Here is an 18,229-nt window from a genome sequence, read left to right on the forward strand (position 1 = left end):
TCTAGATTTTATGTTTTTTGAAATTATTTTTCATTGTTGTAGATTATCTAATTTCTTTTTTGGTTACAGTTTGACAGATAGAAAACTATAATTTTTTATTTACTTTTTCCTTGGGTCACATTTTAGAAATTTAGTTTATTAGTACTTATAAGAAAACTACAGCATACAAAAGTATTCAAAGAATGAAAAAATTACAATTTTACCTGGCAGTGGTGGTGTGCACCTTTAATCTCAGCACTCAGGAGGCAAAGGTTGGCAGATCTCTGTGATACTGAGGCCAGCCTGGTCTACCTAGGGAGTTCTAGACTAGCTGGGGCTATAGTGGGACCCAGTCTCAAAACAAAACAAAGCAAACAAAACAACTCAATTTTAACTATAGAAGATTAAATTTCACCATATTAGCTGCACAATGGATGCCTCATGGTCAAATAATTAGTATATACGCTTGTTTTGGTTAGCTTTCTGTTGCTGTGTCAAAACACTGAGCAAAAACAATTTGGAGGGAAAGGGCTTTCTCTCTCTCTCTCTCTCTCTCTCTCTCTCTCTCTCTCTCTCTTTTATTTCTTCAGATTTATTAGAGGAAAAAGTTTTTCCACCCAAGTTCCTTTTTTCCCAACAATCTGTGCACTGGAGATTCATTTACCCAGTGAAGTCTGCTCATACCATTCCATGTTCTCCAGTCCGCCCCCCCTTGCTTTTTTTTAAATTGAATTTTTATGTATTCATACATAAAATCATCTTTGTACCCCCTTCCCCTTTGGTACCCCCCCCACTGGAGTTCATACATTCTGTCATTTGTATTAAGGCCTATTATGTAAAGTTAGTGTCCCGAGATGTCTCTCAGTGCAAGTTCACCCACTGGAGTTTAGTCAGCCTATCTCGAGTCTCTCTCTCCAAGAAGATCAGCTCTTCCTCACACAGCAGTAATCAGCTGCTAATGATTAATTCTTCGAATAAAATTGGTGTTTTCTGTTCATTTCCACAGTTCTGTGCTGGGTTTTTGTCTCCCTAAAATTTGCATGGGCCTTGTGCATGCTGACACCATTGCTGTAGGTTTGTAAGGGTCCCAGGCGCCTGTAGAACTATTTCCGTATGGTCATGCACCTCCTCCCTGCCTCTTGCAATCTTTCCTCCCCATCTTTCACAATGGTCCCTGAGCCCTGGGTGGGTGGACCTCAATATAGGAGTCTTGTCGAAGGACCCCGCACTCTGCGGACTCTTAATTCTCTGTGTTTTGGCTAGTTGTGGCCCTTTGTGTTCCTGACCCTCTGTTGCATGAGGCAGCATTGACGAGAATTGAAAGATGCCTTAGTGTTCTTTTCATCCATTGTTCTATGTTCTGAGAGTCTTAGGTATAGAGATTGCATCCTAGATGTGCCACCTAGACTTGGGCGATTCACAGACAATTTTTTGTGTGTGACCAACCAGTGGTGTAACTCTGTAATAATCTTTGTTGAAAAAAGAAGCTACTTTTATGGGGTTGACTGGGATACTAGTTTATAAAGATTTGGTGCTAGGATCTACAAATGAAGGAGAACATACGTCTTTTATTTCATAGTTTCCAGGTCACAATCCGTCATTGAGGGAAATCAAGGCAGGAACTGAAGGTTGGAACCTGGAGGCAGAAACTGAAGCAGAATCAGCAGACGAAGGCTGCCTACTGGCTTGCTTCCTCTACCTTGCTCAGCTCTCTTCCATACGCAACCCAGGACTGCCTGCTTAGGAGTAGCACTCCCCACAGTAGGCTGGGTCTTCTCACATCAATCATTAATAAAAAAAAAAATAAATAAATAAATAAATAAATGGCCCACAGCGTAATCATATGGAGGCAATCCTCAATTGAAGTGCCCTCTTCCCAGGCCTACCAATTCGGCAACCAAGATTAGCTATTACTTAAAAGAATTGGGGTTTGATGAAATAATTTCTTTCTGAAAAATACCTAAGCATCATGCTTTTCATATTATAAGAATTATACTGTTTAATAGGATCTTCTTAGTGTATTCACTGGAAACAGTAAGGTCTTTACTAGTAGCCACATGAAACTTGCCTTTTTTATAGTATGTATTATTTTCCTATTTGTTGCTTAGGGATTATTAACTAGATCTTATGTTTGAGTAGAAAAGATTGAACATATTTACTATAGGTCATTCTATATCCTTTACATTTTTGGTAATCATTAATTATAGGTGATCTCTAATACTTCTCAGTGGTGGAGATCCAAGGAATGTGTCTGCTGAGCTCATTTTTGGGCAGTAAGATTACCTCAGCATCTTAAAAAGAGAAACTTCAAGTGAATTCATTCTTTATTCATGCATGTCACCAAATTCTAGAAATTTTGTTAGGTATGAGGGGAGCTAGAAGTTGAATGTGCTGTATTCCTTGACCATAAACATCATAATTTGGAAACTGAGCTATTTATTAGAGGTCAAATGTTCTTCAGACCTGGACTCCATTATTTGTTGCTCCATGAAACGTACCTCATGTCACGTGTCCTTTTATTTTGCTTCCACAATACTAGACTTTTCCTTATATTCTGCTTGTTTTCCCATCTCTTTACTCCTGAATCCACTGCTGTCTGGCTCACTATTTTGATGCTACTGTCCATAAGAGCAACAATTACCTTTTTGTTGCCAAGTTTTCTGGCTATGTACTGGTTTATATATTGCTGGTTTGTCTGCTTTTGGGTGCTGCCAATCACTTCCTTATGAATTTAGCTTTTAGGACTTCACCCACTACTGGTTCTTTTTCTTCTTTCATGAGCATGCTTTCTTGGTTGCCTTCATGGGCTCTATTTTTCTTTACTTGGTCTTTCATTTTTTATATTTTTGGTTTATTTGAGACAGGGTCTCACTCTTAGTCCCAGCTGACCTAGAACTTGCCATGTAGACCAAGTTGGCTTGACCTCACAATGGTCTGCTTGCCTCTGCCTCCCTAAATGCTGGGATTAAAGGCATGAACCACCACATATGGTTTTAACCTGCTCTTTAAGTGATGTTTACCGATATTTTACCCTTGACCAGCTACTCTCTTCATGATTTATTACTGCTTTTAAGATTATCATCTATTGATAATAATGATTTTATAGCTCTAGCCCAGAGTGCAATTCAGCACAAAATCTTTAGCTTAAAACTTCAGATGTTTTTGCACTTCTTTCGTAACTCAGCCACACAATTCTTGAGTGTGAACTTTGTAGATGACTATGTCATGGTGTAATGTCAAAAGTTTTGGTACATCTGAAAGATGACTTGCCTAGTCACCTAGTAATTACTCAAGCTTGTAAAGGTACAGCTAATGGCTACTTCTGAGTTCCATGTACTTAGTGACAAAGCTAATAAAATGGATCATCTAAATATTTCTCCATATCTGCTTACTCTACTCCTTTGTCTATTCCCCGCTTTGACCTTTACAAGTTGAATATAATCACCATTTGATGGTTTTCTTGTTTGTGGAATTGACTCCTTCTATCTCAGGTGACTGATAGAATGGTTTAAATTTGAATGTCTCAATGACTTCCCTTGATCTACCTTTTGAAATCTCTTCAGTGTCTCTCCATGGAACAGCATTTCTTTCTAGAGTGCTTAAGCTCTTGGCTCTTCATCAGGAACTCTACTGGCTGTATCCTGTTTCATTGTTGAGACTAATCTTAGATGTCACTTTTTCAAAGATGCTGCCTCTGATTCACCATCCAACCTGTTTGCAGTGATATGATCCTCCCCAATGCCTTTTAATAACTGATACATTTCTGTCATTTTACTGACTGTATATTTTATAATTATATACATATATGTGTATTTTTATCTTGCAAGACCAACAGTATCTCAAGTTTAAAAACTTTGTTCTATCTACTTTTGAAATTGTAGATCTTATCAATCATAGATACATGTGTTTAGTGAATGAGTGAAGCTTCCAACTGAAAGAGGCAGATATACATAAACAGCTACCACAGCATTTTAAATAGTGCAGTGGAGGAAGAGAATGCAAAAAAGAACCAATACTCTCTCCAAAGATGCAGAGGTGTTTGTAAGGAAAGATAAAACTGAAAGATAAAACTGCTGGTTCTTCAAAGGATCTCCCTAGAGTGGAAAAGTAATCCACCCTAGGAGACAGGAGAGAGAGAACCTGTCCTGCTCATGGAAAAGTCAGGTATTTCAGAGTGTTTATCAAATTTTGATTGTTTTGGCAGTAAAGAGAATGTAGCAGAGGCAGGAATTACAGTCAGGCAGCTGCAATGGAGGCTTTGCCTTAGGCTTTAAAAGTGAACAGGGGAGGCCCCCAGGAGACACTGAGGACATAAAATGGACAGGCTTTCCTAACTGGTAGGATGAGCAAGTTCTAAAAGGATAGTCTTAGACATTTAAACTATAAGTTCTGACATTTTAAAATAATTGGATAGGCATCATTCCCTCCTTTTAAGGGAATGTAGAAGGTATTTGATGAATGCAATAAATTTAATTTTTAATTTTAATTTTTTTATGTGTATGAGCATATTGCCTGCATGTGTGTAAGGGCACCTTCCCCTGCAGTGCCTGAGGAGGTCAGAAGAAGGCATTGGATATCCTTGAACTGGAGTTGTGAATGGTTGGTAGCCACCATGTGGATGCTGGGAATTGAACCTGTGTCCTCTGCAAGCACATTCTCTGCTCTTAATTGCTGAGCCACCTCTCCAGCCCCAGTGAACTTAATTTTATACATGATGAGTTTATGGTATGCATGAGAAATTCAGGCAGGATTCAATGTAGTTAAATATAGATTTCTGAAGCTTGGGAGATAGATCTGATCTGGTGGCACAGTTTGGCAATTCATAGTACAGATGATTTAGTAAAAGCTGATGGATTAGAAAACAAGAATATTGGAGGATTGTGTGAATAAACTTCAAGAAAGTGAAAACAGCCCTGAGAGTTACAGGTTTTCTTGTGTGTAAAGATAGCCACAAGTGTGCTTGGAAAGCAGTGTTCTTTAGTCCCTTTTATTTCTCACTTCAGCAGATAACAGAAATTTCTGTTTGTAGTCCCTCTTTGTGATTTCTGAAGGCTTTTCTTTCTTCACTGAATTCTTCCTGAGGTGATTGGTTTTATTCTCAGATTAAAGTAGGTTGAAGGAATGCTTGGATCCCTTTGTGAATGGGCTTGGCTCTGTGCCTTAACTTCCACTAAGAAATTGGTTGTTTGCAATTTTAAAAAATGTATTCTTTTGTTTTCAAACTTTTGACAGTGGCATTGGTACAGATAATTATCTTTTTCCTTTAATCAAAACAGCAGTTAAAATCTTGTCTTTGGGAGGACATACACATAGTCACAGCTACTCCCAAGGGTGAGGCAGGAGGCTTACTTGAGGCTAGGTGTTCAGAGTGGACAATGTAACGAGAGCCTGTCTATAAACAAACATTTTACTTATTTTTATGTGTATGAGTGTATTGCCTGTATGTAAATAAGTGTACCCATGTCGTGCAGTGCCCACAGAAATCAGAAGAGGCCATCGGATCCCCTGGAACTGGAGTTAGGGATGGTTGTTAGCTGCTATGTGGGTGCTGGGAATCAAACCCAGGACCGCTAGCCAGTGCTCTTAACTGCTGAGTCATCTGTCCAGCTCCAAGAACTGGTCTTTTAAAAAAAGGCAGTAATAAAATCTGATGTTGACTCAGCATCAAGGACACCTTACTACAAAGATGGGGACCATGCCTGTACTGCATTCCAGGCTCCTTTTCATGGTGGATACTCCTACTGGGCTTTATCTGATTGCAGCCTTGTTGGGATTTAATTCCACTGATTCCAGAGTTTCTGTTTTTCAAGGAAAGCCAGAAATCCACTGATTTTTAAATGTTCATTTAGAATTTAAGGGAAAAAAAGGTATGTTGGACAACTGAAATCAGCTGATAGTTTCTGATCCCTTATGCACTTTTTAAATTATTTGCAACAGCAGGAACCAGTAATCACCTACTATTTCAAAATACTTTTGACTGTAGTGGAAAAGGAAATGGGTTAAGTTCCTGGACTTGGAATTTTCAGTAATAATTGGGCCATTAGGTGGATGGGTCAAGACCATCCACAGAAACTATACTGGCAAGAAATTCTTTCTACCTTTAGATCTTATTTATTGAGGTCTTGATTCTGAACACCACAATTAATGACTGAAAACTTGAATGAGTAGAGAGCGTAGTTTTCTCATATTTTGTCCTGCACATTTAAGTACAGTGTCTTTGAGTCATAACAAACAATACTCTGGTATTTTGCACCCAGGATGCAGCCAACATGAATAGAAATCTTTGCTTCAGTTTGCGATTGTCAAGATCTGGTCACTTGATTTCACGTGAACTCAGAGCATGATTTATTAGGACTGACTATATTGTATTACCTTTTTTGTTTGTTTGTTGAAAGGAAAAGGCATTTTATAGGAAGTCTCGTACTCATTCCATAGGAAAATCAAGGATACATAGGTATTTATATGTGTAGGAAAAAAAGATTATTTTATTATTTTTATGTGTATGAGTATATTGCTTGCATGTATGTAAGTCCACCCATATTGTGCAGTGCCCATGGCCAAAGGGCATCTGGTCCCTTAGAACTGGGGTTATAGATAGTTATAGTTATAGTTATAGTTTTAGTTATAGTTAGCTGCCATGTGGGTGCTGGGGATCAAACGTGGGTCCTCTGTAAGAGCTACCAGTGCTTTTAACTGTTGAGCCATCTCTCCAGCCCCTGATTTAAAAAAAAAAATATTTTATTTAGTTTTTGATAATTTCATGCATGTATACACTGTATCTTGAGCATACTCTTCCCTTCCATGTCCTTTCCAACTTTCTCAAACACATCCCCCTCCCACCTTCATATTCTCTCTCTCTCTCTCTCTCTCTCTCTCTCTCTCTCTCTCTCTCTCTCTTTCTCTCTCCCTCTCCCTCTCCCTCTCCTCTCTCTCTCTCCCCAGCTCCCTCTCCCTCTCTTTCTCCCTCCATCCCTCTATCTGTCCATCTGTCCGTCTGTCTGTAACCCTCTGGGTCCATTTAGCGCTGCCTTCCTGGAATGCTGACTAGTTTTGTTGGCTTAATCTTGTGCAGATATCCATAGTTGCAGGGAGTTCATGGTACAACTGTCATGTCTTATCCAGGAGACAGCATTTCACAGCACTCCTCCCTGTCCTCTGGCTCTTACATTCCTTTTGCTCCCTCTTCTGAATGTTCCCTAAGCCTTGGGTGGTGGATGTTGGGATAGATGTCCGTTTAGGCTCAACACTCAACAATAACTTACTCTTAGCACTTTGACCAGTTATGAGTCACTGCATTACCTGCTCCCTACTGCAGAAAGAAGCCTCTAGCCAAGATTGATTTCAGCACTCATCTCAGTGAGTATGAAAAGAAATATTTAGAATGCAGTTTGAAAATATGTCCATTTATTAAAACCATACTAGTAAAAATTTCTTTTTGAACCGCACAGCTACCATTTGTTTTGTATTGTTTTGTCTCGTTTTGGTACTGGGGACTGAACCTAGAGCCTCATGCATTCTAGGTATACATTCTTTACATGATTCTTTACCTAGTCCCAACCCACAAAGCTACCTTTTGAAGACAATTTAAAAAGATTTTCAAACTGCTTTAGCTCTGTATACACTAAATTTTCTTTAAAAATAGTTGTTCCTCATTTAATTTGTGGCACTTATCACATTGCTACATGTATCTTTTACCTTAAAATCTATTTTACTTACTGTGTATATGATGTGTGTGTGTGTGTGTGTGTGTGTATGCGTGTGTTAGAGGGCATCTTGTGGAGTAGATTCTCTCCTTCCATCTTTACCTGGGTTCTGAGGATGGAACTTGGGGCCATGCTTGTGTGGCAAGCCCCTTGAACTGCTGAGCCATCTTGCTGCCTTCCCCACAACGCCCTTTTAAAAAAATGTAGTATAGGCAGGCATGGACTATTGATCCTCCTGCTTCGATTTCCTGTGTCCTGGGATTCTGGCACAGGCCAGCATGTATAGCTGATATTTTGCTTTCTTCCCTCCTAAACAGAAGCTGTTTGATTTATACTTGCAACATTAAGTCTTGACACATGCCTAGCTAATTATTATGGAATGAATAGGAAACCTCCAAAATAATTTTTGGTTAGTAGCTTTTGTATGAATTGTTTACTTTCCCACACATACAACAAAATATTAGAACTCATTACTTAGTTCCATGTTTTCCTTAGTTGAATAGCTATGTGTGTGTTGCACTGCTATTAACTAACCATAGGAAATGTTTAGCCACAGGTTAGTTTGCTAACCTTGGCTGTAAACATACAGCTTATTTATGGGCATTTATTTCCCTACAGTGGTTGAGAAATACCAGTATATTTTCATTGTACAACTGTCCAAATGAGTGTTATCATTGTTTTAAGAAACACTTCAGCCGGGTGTGGTGGCGCAAGCCTGTAGTTCCAACACTTGGGAGGCAGAAGCAGTAGATCTCTTGTTCAAGGCCAGCCCTGGTCTATATAGTGAGTTCAGGACAGCTCAGGCTACAGGGAGACCCTGTCTCAAAAAGACCAAAACAAAACAAAACAAAACAACTTCAATGAAAATCTCAAATATAGACGTAGAAGGAGCCATATACCGAAGTCGCCATGCTCATGAGAGCCAAGATGACTGTTGCCTCAGGGCCTGTTCGATTTTATCTGTATCCCTTTACCTTTTCTTCTCTAAGAACCCCCAGGATTATTTTCAATCAGATCACATGATTTCATCTGTAAATGTTGCAAACTATATTTTAAAAATCCCTTTTTCTTAAAACAATATTATACCAGCCCCCCCAAACATAGCCAGTAATTTATTAACATCATCATTTAAATAATATTTAGAATTATCAAATGTTTTTTTCCCTCTCGCATGCTTCCTCTTCCTTACATTTTTTTCACTGTTTTGGTTAAAGTCAGTTTAATTTTTACATCTGCAGCTTTAACTCACAGATTCTCTCACATCCATCATTCTTTCCCCCCCTTGAATGTCATTTGTTGAAGATAGTTTTGGTTTTTATTTTTTTTTTCCTTTTTCCTTTTTGTCCTTTGGTGTTCTTTCTAGTCTGAATTTTGCTTGATTTGTCTTGATGGCATAGTACATTTTAAAATGAGAGTTAGGTTGATTTTGTTTTTTTTTTTCCTTTTCCCCAGTGACTATTTCATAGATATGGTATACATCTTTCTTTTAGGAGGCATATGGTGTCTGGTTCTTTCTCTTTCAATAGTGATAACAGGTAGATATTTCTGGACATGTAATTCATTAAGAATTAAAATTGGTAACATTCTGTCATGAAATATTTCTTTAAAAAGAAAGTAGATTTTAAACCACACTGATTACCTTGACTGTTTAATTCTCTCCGACTTTTTAAAATAATGTATTGATTATTTAGCCCTGGTCAGGATGTGATCACTGGGATTTTAAGACAGTATCTTTATTATCTCTTTGAGCTAAATTATTTGAAATATTCCAAACCACTGCTGTTGTTACTTTGCCTTCTGTTGTTTGTAGTTTCTTCAGATTGTCTCCTGATGGGTCTTTGGTAAGTACCTTTTGATGCTGGAGAATTCATCCTAAAAGTATTTTTGCCCCAGACTTGGAATCAGTCATTCTTCCAAGTTGTCTTGATTTATTTAGTGGAACTGTCAGCATTATTTTTTACTAAAAGATGAAATATTTAAAGTTCTTGAAAATAACAGAAGGATTTTGGTTGGGTATGGTGGGGTATGTCTTTAATCTTAGCACTAGGCAAAGGCAGGTGAATCTCTGTGAGATGGAGGCCAGCCTGATCTGTATAGTGAGTTCCAAACCAGCTGGGGCTACCGGGAGACCCTGTCTCAAAGAAATATTTTGGTGGTTTTTGTTAGGACATAGTGCACTAAAGATTCACAATCAATTTGCTGTATTATGAAATCATTAGAAGTAGTTACTTTATATGTGGTTATTCTACTTTGTTAGTCTATATAGATAACCTTTATTATATAAAATGTTTGTACTCTTAAAAAAATTCAAGATTGACCTTAATCTAGAAAAAGGAAATGTTCATAGGCACCAATCTATTTTCCAAATATTGAAGTGTGTGTCATAAAATAACCTAAGTTTTCTCCTTTCTTTTTTTAAAGCAAGCATTTTAAATAGTGTCAACTAATATTTGTGGCATAAGAAGCAAGATCATACTATTTTTTATTTTTGGTGAATGTTAAATTTATTTAAAAATTTCTCGATTGATGGTTTCTATTATGACACAAAACATTTATAGCCAGAAAAATAAGGTATTTAAACAACTTCTTTGATTAGTCTGTTTCATCCTTCACTATCAAACCTCTTTTCAGAAATTCAGGAAATCTTAGTAAAGTTTTATACATATTTGGACTTTGAAATTTGCTGGAAGTCTGTTAGGAGTGTTCTTTTCTGTATAGCCCTTTCAGCAGTTTATACATTCTTACTGTTCTTCCTGCATCAGAGAAAGCATTCAGGAAGTATGATTTTCTGCTACATATTTTTTAATACAGTAGTTGCTTCTGGTACCTAATTTAGTCATTAAAGTGCTTGGGTTGTGGGGGCATGGAGAGAGTATGCAACCTATCCCATTTTGTATTCTGAATAAATAATACACATTATGATTATACCAGCTATTATTTTATACAGTGTATGGGCATTTTAGAATTGATAGACTATAGTTTAGAAAACAGAGTTAGGGTCCAAAATGTTAGTGGGCACAGGAACTGCTGCACAAGCCTGGTGACCTGAGTTTGATCCTCAGAACTTGTGTAAAGGTGGAAAGAACTGACTCCACAAAGTTGTCCTCTACCATCCACACATGCCCTGTGATACGAACTCCACCACACACATCGTGTACATGCACATACATGCACAAAAATAATAATAGTAATAGTAATAATAAAAATCTAGAAGATTACTGAATTCATAGTAGCTTGTTATCTTATATTTTCCTTATTGTATTCTAGAAGTTCCTGTTAGCATGTGGGAAATCATGACCAATTATTACCAGTTCTTCAATAAAAAAGTATTTTAAAGATTTGTTTGGAAGTCATTTACATATGTGTACACAATTTAGTCTTGGAAATGAAAGAGACAGTTCTACTACCAAAGAACTCAAAATATATATAAAAATATATGTATGTGTATGTATAACTTGCTTGTTGCAGTCACCTTCCATGTGGGCTAGGAAGGAGGAACTCTACAGGTATTGAGTGGTCATCATGTTCTCCTGATGGCTAGTGAGCCAGTTTTGAGAAGGGTAGCTGGCTGAGTTGTCTTCCTTATTACATGTCCTTTGTCCCTGCTGACTCAACATCTGGATTGAAAACTTGTACCACCTTCATCAGTCTCTAGTCATCCCTGGAAGGGTATACTGGATACTGTTATGTGGAGTGAGTGGAAGAGGGGTTTGTTCTGTCTTTTGTTGTTGTTGTTGTTGTTGTTGTTGTTGTTACTGAGTCCGATGCCAAACCCTGATACACGTGTAGGTTTCTGGGCACTGAAATACATGGACACACTTTGAATCTGAAATTCTTTCCATGATTTAGAATGCACACGGGTAAATTGATTTTTTTTTTTTCTTTTGGGTAAAAAGTATGTACTTTATTTTTTTTAACAGAGATTTATTGTAGTAGCCTTGTGATTAGCTTCTTGGGAGCCATTTAAAACTGATTAATATTTAGATGAAAAAAGAAAACACTCCTTTATGACTTTAGCATTTTTATTTTTACTGTAACTTTTAACTTCAGGTGGATAAATTTTGAGGTTAATTAGAGTCAGGATTTGCCTGGGATCAAATCTTCATATTAGTTGTGATCTGGCAATTTTTAAAATGTCCCTGTGCTTTAATTTCTTCAATTTATATGCATCTATACATACACACATGCAATAGTAGGTATGTGTTACATGTATGCATATATGTTATTTTAAAGAATTTGATGCAAGGTCTCACGTAGCCCAATCTGGCCTGAAATTCACTGTGTAACTGAAAGTGACGTTGAATTTTGTGATTCTCTTGCTTTCATGTCTGGGGTGCTGGAGTTGCAGGTGTGCCACTTCACCTGGTTTTATACTTGCTGGGGATGAAGTCCAGGGTTCCTTGTATGCCAGGCAACTAGTCCACCAACTGCGTTATATCCCCAGCCCCTCTTCATTGTTAAAGTGCACATAATAGTGATTAAGTTAAAATTGACCACGGGCATGAGCTCATTTATAACTCACAGTCACCACATAACCTGGATGAGCAAGTGAAGGCATGTGATGATTACACAGCCAATCAGTAGCGAAGTTGAAATTTGAACTTAGGTATTATAATTCCAGAGTCTATGGATTGATTTTAGCATTGTATATACTACTACTTCACCATTTTCTGTTTTTCTAAGTCATAAATGAAGTAGTATGTAGACTGGTACCTGCTTAGTACAATTTTGTCTTTCAAGAGTTTTTTAGATTTTGGAATTGTGATAACATAATTTGTGCTGCCAAAGCTTTTTTTCTTTTTGACTTTAGAATTGTGAATAAGGTTTTATGGATGTAGAGACTAATTTAGGAAGAATTATAACTATATAATTTCCCTGGTTCCGAAGTCTCAACAGTTCTGGCAGCTTGTTAGAAATAAAAGAATCATAGACCATACCTCAGATATGCTGGGTCAAAGTGAATTTCTGACTGTGCAGTTCCAATACTGAAAAGTTTGAAAAGTAGTGTAGTAAATGACCATAAAGATTTCTTCCAACTTGCAGTTGTGATTCTTGGATAAACTAACTTGGACATTTCAATCTTGATTTGCATATTTAACAATGAAAATTGGAATATGTTAAGGATTATTTTAATGTAAACAAACTGTAGATTTAGTTATATTTTTGCATCAATTTTAGGTCAAATCTATGTAGATTTAGTTATATTTTTGCATCAATTTTAGGTCAAATCTTTATGTAATTGTGAGAACTTGTGAAAATTTTTGACATAGTATAGCATTATCCTAAAATGCTATCATCATTTATCATTTTAGGCAATAATTCGATTTCAAAAATTTTAACTGGTGTCAGATCAAATATTTAATAATGCCCTTTTTAAGATTATGCACTGTCCTGATGCTTCAATAAAGAATTTTTAATTTGGAAATAACAGCTGTAAGAATTTAATACTAAAGCAAATGAGCACTTGATTTCCTTGATTAGAAATTAGAAATGTTTAATTCTTAGTTTCTAGAATTTAAAATTGTTTCCTGGGGCTGTGAATATAGCAATTCTGGTACAGCACGTGCCTAGAATGTGTGAAGCTCAAGCTCAGAGGGGTAGATCTTCAGCACTGCAGAGTGTGAAAAAAAATAAAAACAGAATAAAACAAATCAGAAAACCGAAATAGAAAATTTCTCTTAAGTAAGCAAAGCATTATTTTGTAGACTTTTTCTAGTGTGAAAGTAGTATCTTATTAACTTACTGTTAAATTGCTATAATCTAGCACATTATAGTTATTCACAAATTTTGTTTGAATGAAGAGGACCCCCCCCTCCCCCGATGATTCTGCTCTCCTTCAAATGAGAAATAAGAGACTTGGAAGAATCTGAAAACTTGTGGGCATGGTTGTGTACACCTGCCTGTAATCCCAGCACTCAATAGGCTGAAGCAGGAGAATTTGAACCAACCTGTGTTACTTAGCAAGTTTTGAAGCTAGTCTGGGGTACATAGCCAGATTCTCTCTCAAAAGAATCAGAAAACTTGCTATTTTAGATAAATTAAGGCATTGATAATGAATTGCTTTGTTAATTAACTTTAGGTCGTATCAACTAATTGTGATTACATCTTTGAAATTTTCTTTTTTAAAAACCAGATATTGGATGCTGGGTGTAGTGGCTCATGCATTTAATCCCAGCACTCCAGGAGGTGAAGGCAGGTGGATCTCTGTGAGATTGAGGCCAGCCTGCTCTAAAATAGTGAGTTCCAGGTGAGCTGTGACTAGGGAGGCCCTGTATATAAAAAAAAAAAAAAACACAAAAACCCACAGAGTTAAAAAAAAATCTTTTTATTTAATTATTTGTGTGTGTGTGTGTGTGTGTGTGTGTGTGTGCGCGCGCGCGTGCATGTTAGCATATATGTGGTCAGAGGACAACATGTTGGAGTCTGTTTTCTCCTTCCCCTGAGTGGGCTCTGGGATGAAACTCAGGTCCTCCTCAGACTTGATGGATGGAGTCTTTACCCATGAGACATCTTTCTGACCTCTTGAAATTTTCTTTAATTTTGAAAGATAATTCAAGCATATGATGAAATTAAAATTTTACACAATGAAACCAAACAACAATATTTGAGAAGGCTTTATTGACAAACTCCTTTATCCCCTGAGATAGTCTCTTTACTGTTTTATTTTTAAGGCTTCTGAATATATCATTAATCATCAAGTTGTTTAGTTTTCAAATTTATTAACAATCTGTATAGAAAAGGGACAATACTGCTAATGTTAGATCACATGTCACTGGAGAAGACAGGTTGAGTAAAGTATCTGGACCATGTCTGGTTTCACCGCTCAGGAGAGTTTGCAAGAACTCTTTTGGAGGAAGGTTGATGGACAAAATTTTGGGTAGATCTTGGGTAAGTAGTATCTGTTTCTTGTAGTTGGAGATTTGCCAGTTTGGAGTGAGGTACAGTATGTCAAGCAGAAGTATTGTCAGAGAGATGGGGCTGCTCTGTGCTTTGTTTTAAATTACTGTCCTACTTTCAGCTCTTAGGAGGAAGTCAAAGGTAACCACTTCGGTGAGTGAAATAGTAATGCCAGCTGGTTCAGGGAAAACAGCATGCAGTCAGAACAAAAATTTAATTAATAGGCTCTCTGTGCTTTGGTTAAATGATATCAGTTGCCATAGTAAAGAAAAAAGGATAATAAAAATACAAATGAAAAACAAATAGTGCCATTCTTGGAAGGGGAGAAAAGAAAAACAAAAACCCTCTAACAAAGAACACAGAAGAAGACGTGAACAAATGTTACTTTATTTTGGGAAGACGCCATATAATAAATAAATTCTTGCAAAATGAGTTGTGTCCATGATTTCTGTTCATGTGTTATTTCCTCATTCAGAACTGCTTAGATTAGTCGTCTGCAGTTGCTTTACTTTTCCCTGTAGGAGTTATCCCTGTGGGATACAACTATCTTAAATCCTTTTTGTGGTTTTTCTGCCTTCCAGAATGTTGCTGTGGAGTTAATGTGAACATACATGCTTGTGTTTCTCTTCTGACTAGAATCTGACATTGACAAGGACATGTTTTGCTACTTATTTTTATCAGCATTTTGAATTGTGCTTAGTACATAGGAAGCAAGGACTGGTGAATGAATAAATAAAACTCTCCTATTCTTTCATAATCCATAACACTTATTGTCTGTTCTGTAGTCTTCTGTCATTAATTTTGTGTAGTGTAACATCTTGTAATGCCTTCTGTTTTAGTTCAGTGTCTAATTGTTTCACTCTTAGAAGACCTTCTTCTCTGTGCTCCTTGATAGCAGGAATGGGACAAATGCTTGCTTTGTACACGTCACAGTGCACAGCAGTGGATGCAGAAACTTGCTGAATTGAAGACTTTTATTCATTATGTCTTAAATTGCTAAAATCCAGTTTGCCCTTAACAAAAGGAGTATTTTTACTGAATAAAACAGGCTAAACAGTTTTATTTGTTTTTAAGAATGGAGGCCTTGGAAATACTTTATTAAAATTTTGGCTAATTTTAATAGACATTATAACTTTGCAAGTATACTTTCATAAGGTACTGATTAGTATTTGATGAAATAAAACATAATTTTCAGTGAAATTGATTCCTTACATTGAAATTTTAATGTAAAAGTGTTTTCTTATATTGTAATTCTTAGGATTTAGCTTTAAAATAAGTAGTAAAAGTAGTATTCTCAGTAAGTATAACTTTGTGAATTAGTCCTATTCAGCCTTTTCTACATGCTTTGGAAAATACAAATTTGCAGTTGTTTTAAAATTTATTTCTCATGCCAGTTTTTCATTCCATAATTTCAATGTAATGATCTCTTATTGTACCTTTGTGTTATGACTTTTTTCTTAATATTTGCTGATCTGTACATCATTTATACATTGTTTCTTGGGGATTTTCAAGTATAATGTTTCCAACAATAAATATTTTAGTGCATACTGAATAAATGTATAAAAGAAGAAATTTGAAATCATTAATGCTTAAAAGAAGAAATTAAAAATATGTAGGTTTTGTTTTTTTCTAATTTACATAAAGAATTATTTTGGTTTTTATTTACTTCTTTTTCTTTTTTTTTCTTTTGCTTTATTTCAGGCCAGTCTGTCCATATGGGGATGGGGAAGCCTTGGCACTGTCCTTTTTCTAATAACCTTTGGACCCTTTGTAATATTTTATTTGGCATTTTATATCCTCTGCTTTGTGGGTGGGTAAGTATGCTCGATGATAATTTTATAATTTATGACTTATATTTAAAATGGAAACAAAATGACTGTGAGAACTGGGAGTATGATTTATTTGTGAATGCTATTTTCACAAATGCTATTTTCACAAATTGTATTTACCAAAGTTAAAAAAATAAAACTAAGATACCCATTTATATGTATTGGTCATCTTCAAAAATAAAATTTTAGTCACTGAAGATAAAAAAATGTCTGTGAAAATAATGAAAAATTTTAAGATTAAAAAAATTATTTTGATGTTATTCCTCCCTTGAATTTAATTTTTTTATCCATGATGATGCTAAGACCAGTTGAGATAACACATCAAATTTTACATTACAAGAGATGCTTTTTCATTGATTGGCCTTTAATGTTTCCCTTAATGAGTGTTGCTACTTTGTTCTAGCTAATTCAGATAAATGCTTGATTTTGTAATTTCCTTTCTTGTTACTTGTTTTAGAATATTTATGATTTTTCTTAAATTGATAAACCTTTACAAAAGAGACTATAGACATACTTTACTATAGCTTTTGTATACAAAACAGTTGGTATTAGACATTAGGTTGAAAGAAAATATAAGAAAACTGGTAAGTAAAATGCCTGTTAGACACTAACCAATATAGCTTAGTTGAAGTGAGTATTTTGTTGTTGATGTGTGTATAGAGTCCATTTTTATGCCATTAATCGTATAATGCACATTTACCAGTTCTCTTTAAAAATATCTTTGAGACCTGTAAACATTTGGAGGGACTTTGAGCTTAGAGTTTGAGGTGATTTAGCTGAATTGAGTAGTACATAGAAATAGTGCTATGAGACTGCTTTAAATACTGAAGGGTGGCCTCTCAGTGCATCTGCTCCCTGTCACCTCTTTCAGGATACAGTTTGAAAGTCATATATGATTCTCTAAGGAACACATTCAGTGATTATTGAACAACTAAATGTTACTTAACTAGGGTTGTTATGTCAAAGACTCCACAAAACTAAGTTTTTGTTAGATACAATCTTGCCTTAGTAATAGTCTAGATATGATTATTTTGTACTAAAATAATTAAACGTGTTTGAGCCACAGGAATCAGATAACATTGAGTTCAGAAAGAATATCTTTATTTATAATAAAAAATGTTTGTACAGAATGTCTGAAACCAAATGTACAGATCCCAAACCTGAAGATACCTAGTTAAACTCCAAGAATTGCAGTTTTCCTGCAACCTCAAGACTGCTGTCACTGACTAGAAAGATTTTTCTTGAGTTGTTTCTGTGGAAGGTAGCGATCCTACTAATTTCACAAGTAGAATAAGCATTTTGTCCAAATGAAGCAAAAGTATTTTGCTTTGGAAAGAGGAGATTGTAGCTTTAGAGACATAGGTGAGAGTTCTTGGATGGTGGGGATGGTGAGAATCATTTCTTAACAATTAATTACATAAAAAATTTGAGAAATAGAGAAAGGTCATCAATCTGTTCATTTATGAGTTATCAGAAATCTTCTTGACCCCTTTCTGAATCTTCTAATTTATTAAGGAATAATTTCCAGAAATCTTAAGAATATTTAGAATTCTCTAAAAGTTTTATATAACATTGGACTATTGGAAAGTGTGTAAAGACTATTGAAGGCCTATTGGAAGGTTAGAAAAAGCACCTCAGGTAGTGGTTAGAGTATGTAAATGGGGCCTGAAATTCGAAGATTATGCTACATCATGAAGTGGTATGATTCTGTACTAGACTGGATATCAGTGGAGCTCACTGCCATGATAAGGACAGTTCTAGAAAATGACTTGAGGAGACCCAGCCAGAGAGGATTATCTCATTGAACATTCTTGGTTTTCT

At 36.0% G+C, this 18,229-nt stretch overlaps 1 protein-coding gene across 2 annotated transcripts in view; it reads left to right on the forward strand.

Annotated features, from left to right (window-relative positions):
- Positions 1–18,229, forward strand: part of Snx13 (sorting nexin 13) — a 147,300-nt gene that overhangs the window by 21,402 nt on the left and 107,669 nt on the right. For both annotated transcript variants that reach the window (XM_017798032.2, XM_008832713.3), the window contains exon 2: positions 16,281–16,393. In XM_017798032.2, coding sequence (XP_017653521.2) covers positions 16,281–16,393 — 113 coding nt within the window. The remainder of the gene's footprint in view (positions 1–16,280; positions 16,394–18,229) is intronic.

This window comes from Nannospalax galili, unplaced genomic scaffold, assembly GCF_000622305.1.
Source record: "Nannospalax galili isolate Female #2095 unplaced genomic scaffold, S.galili_v1.0 scaffold450, whole genome shotgun sequence".
In the NCBI taxonomy this organism is placed as follows: Eukaryota; Metazoa; Chordata; class Mammalia; order Rodentia; family Spalacidae; genus Nannospalax; species Nannospalax galili.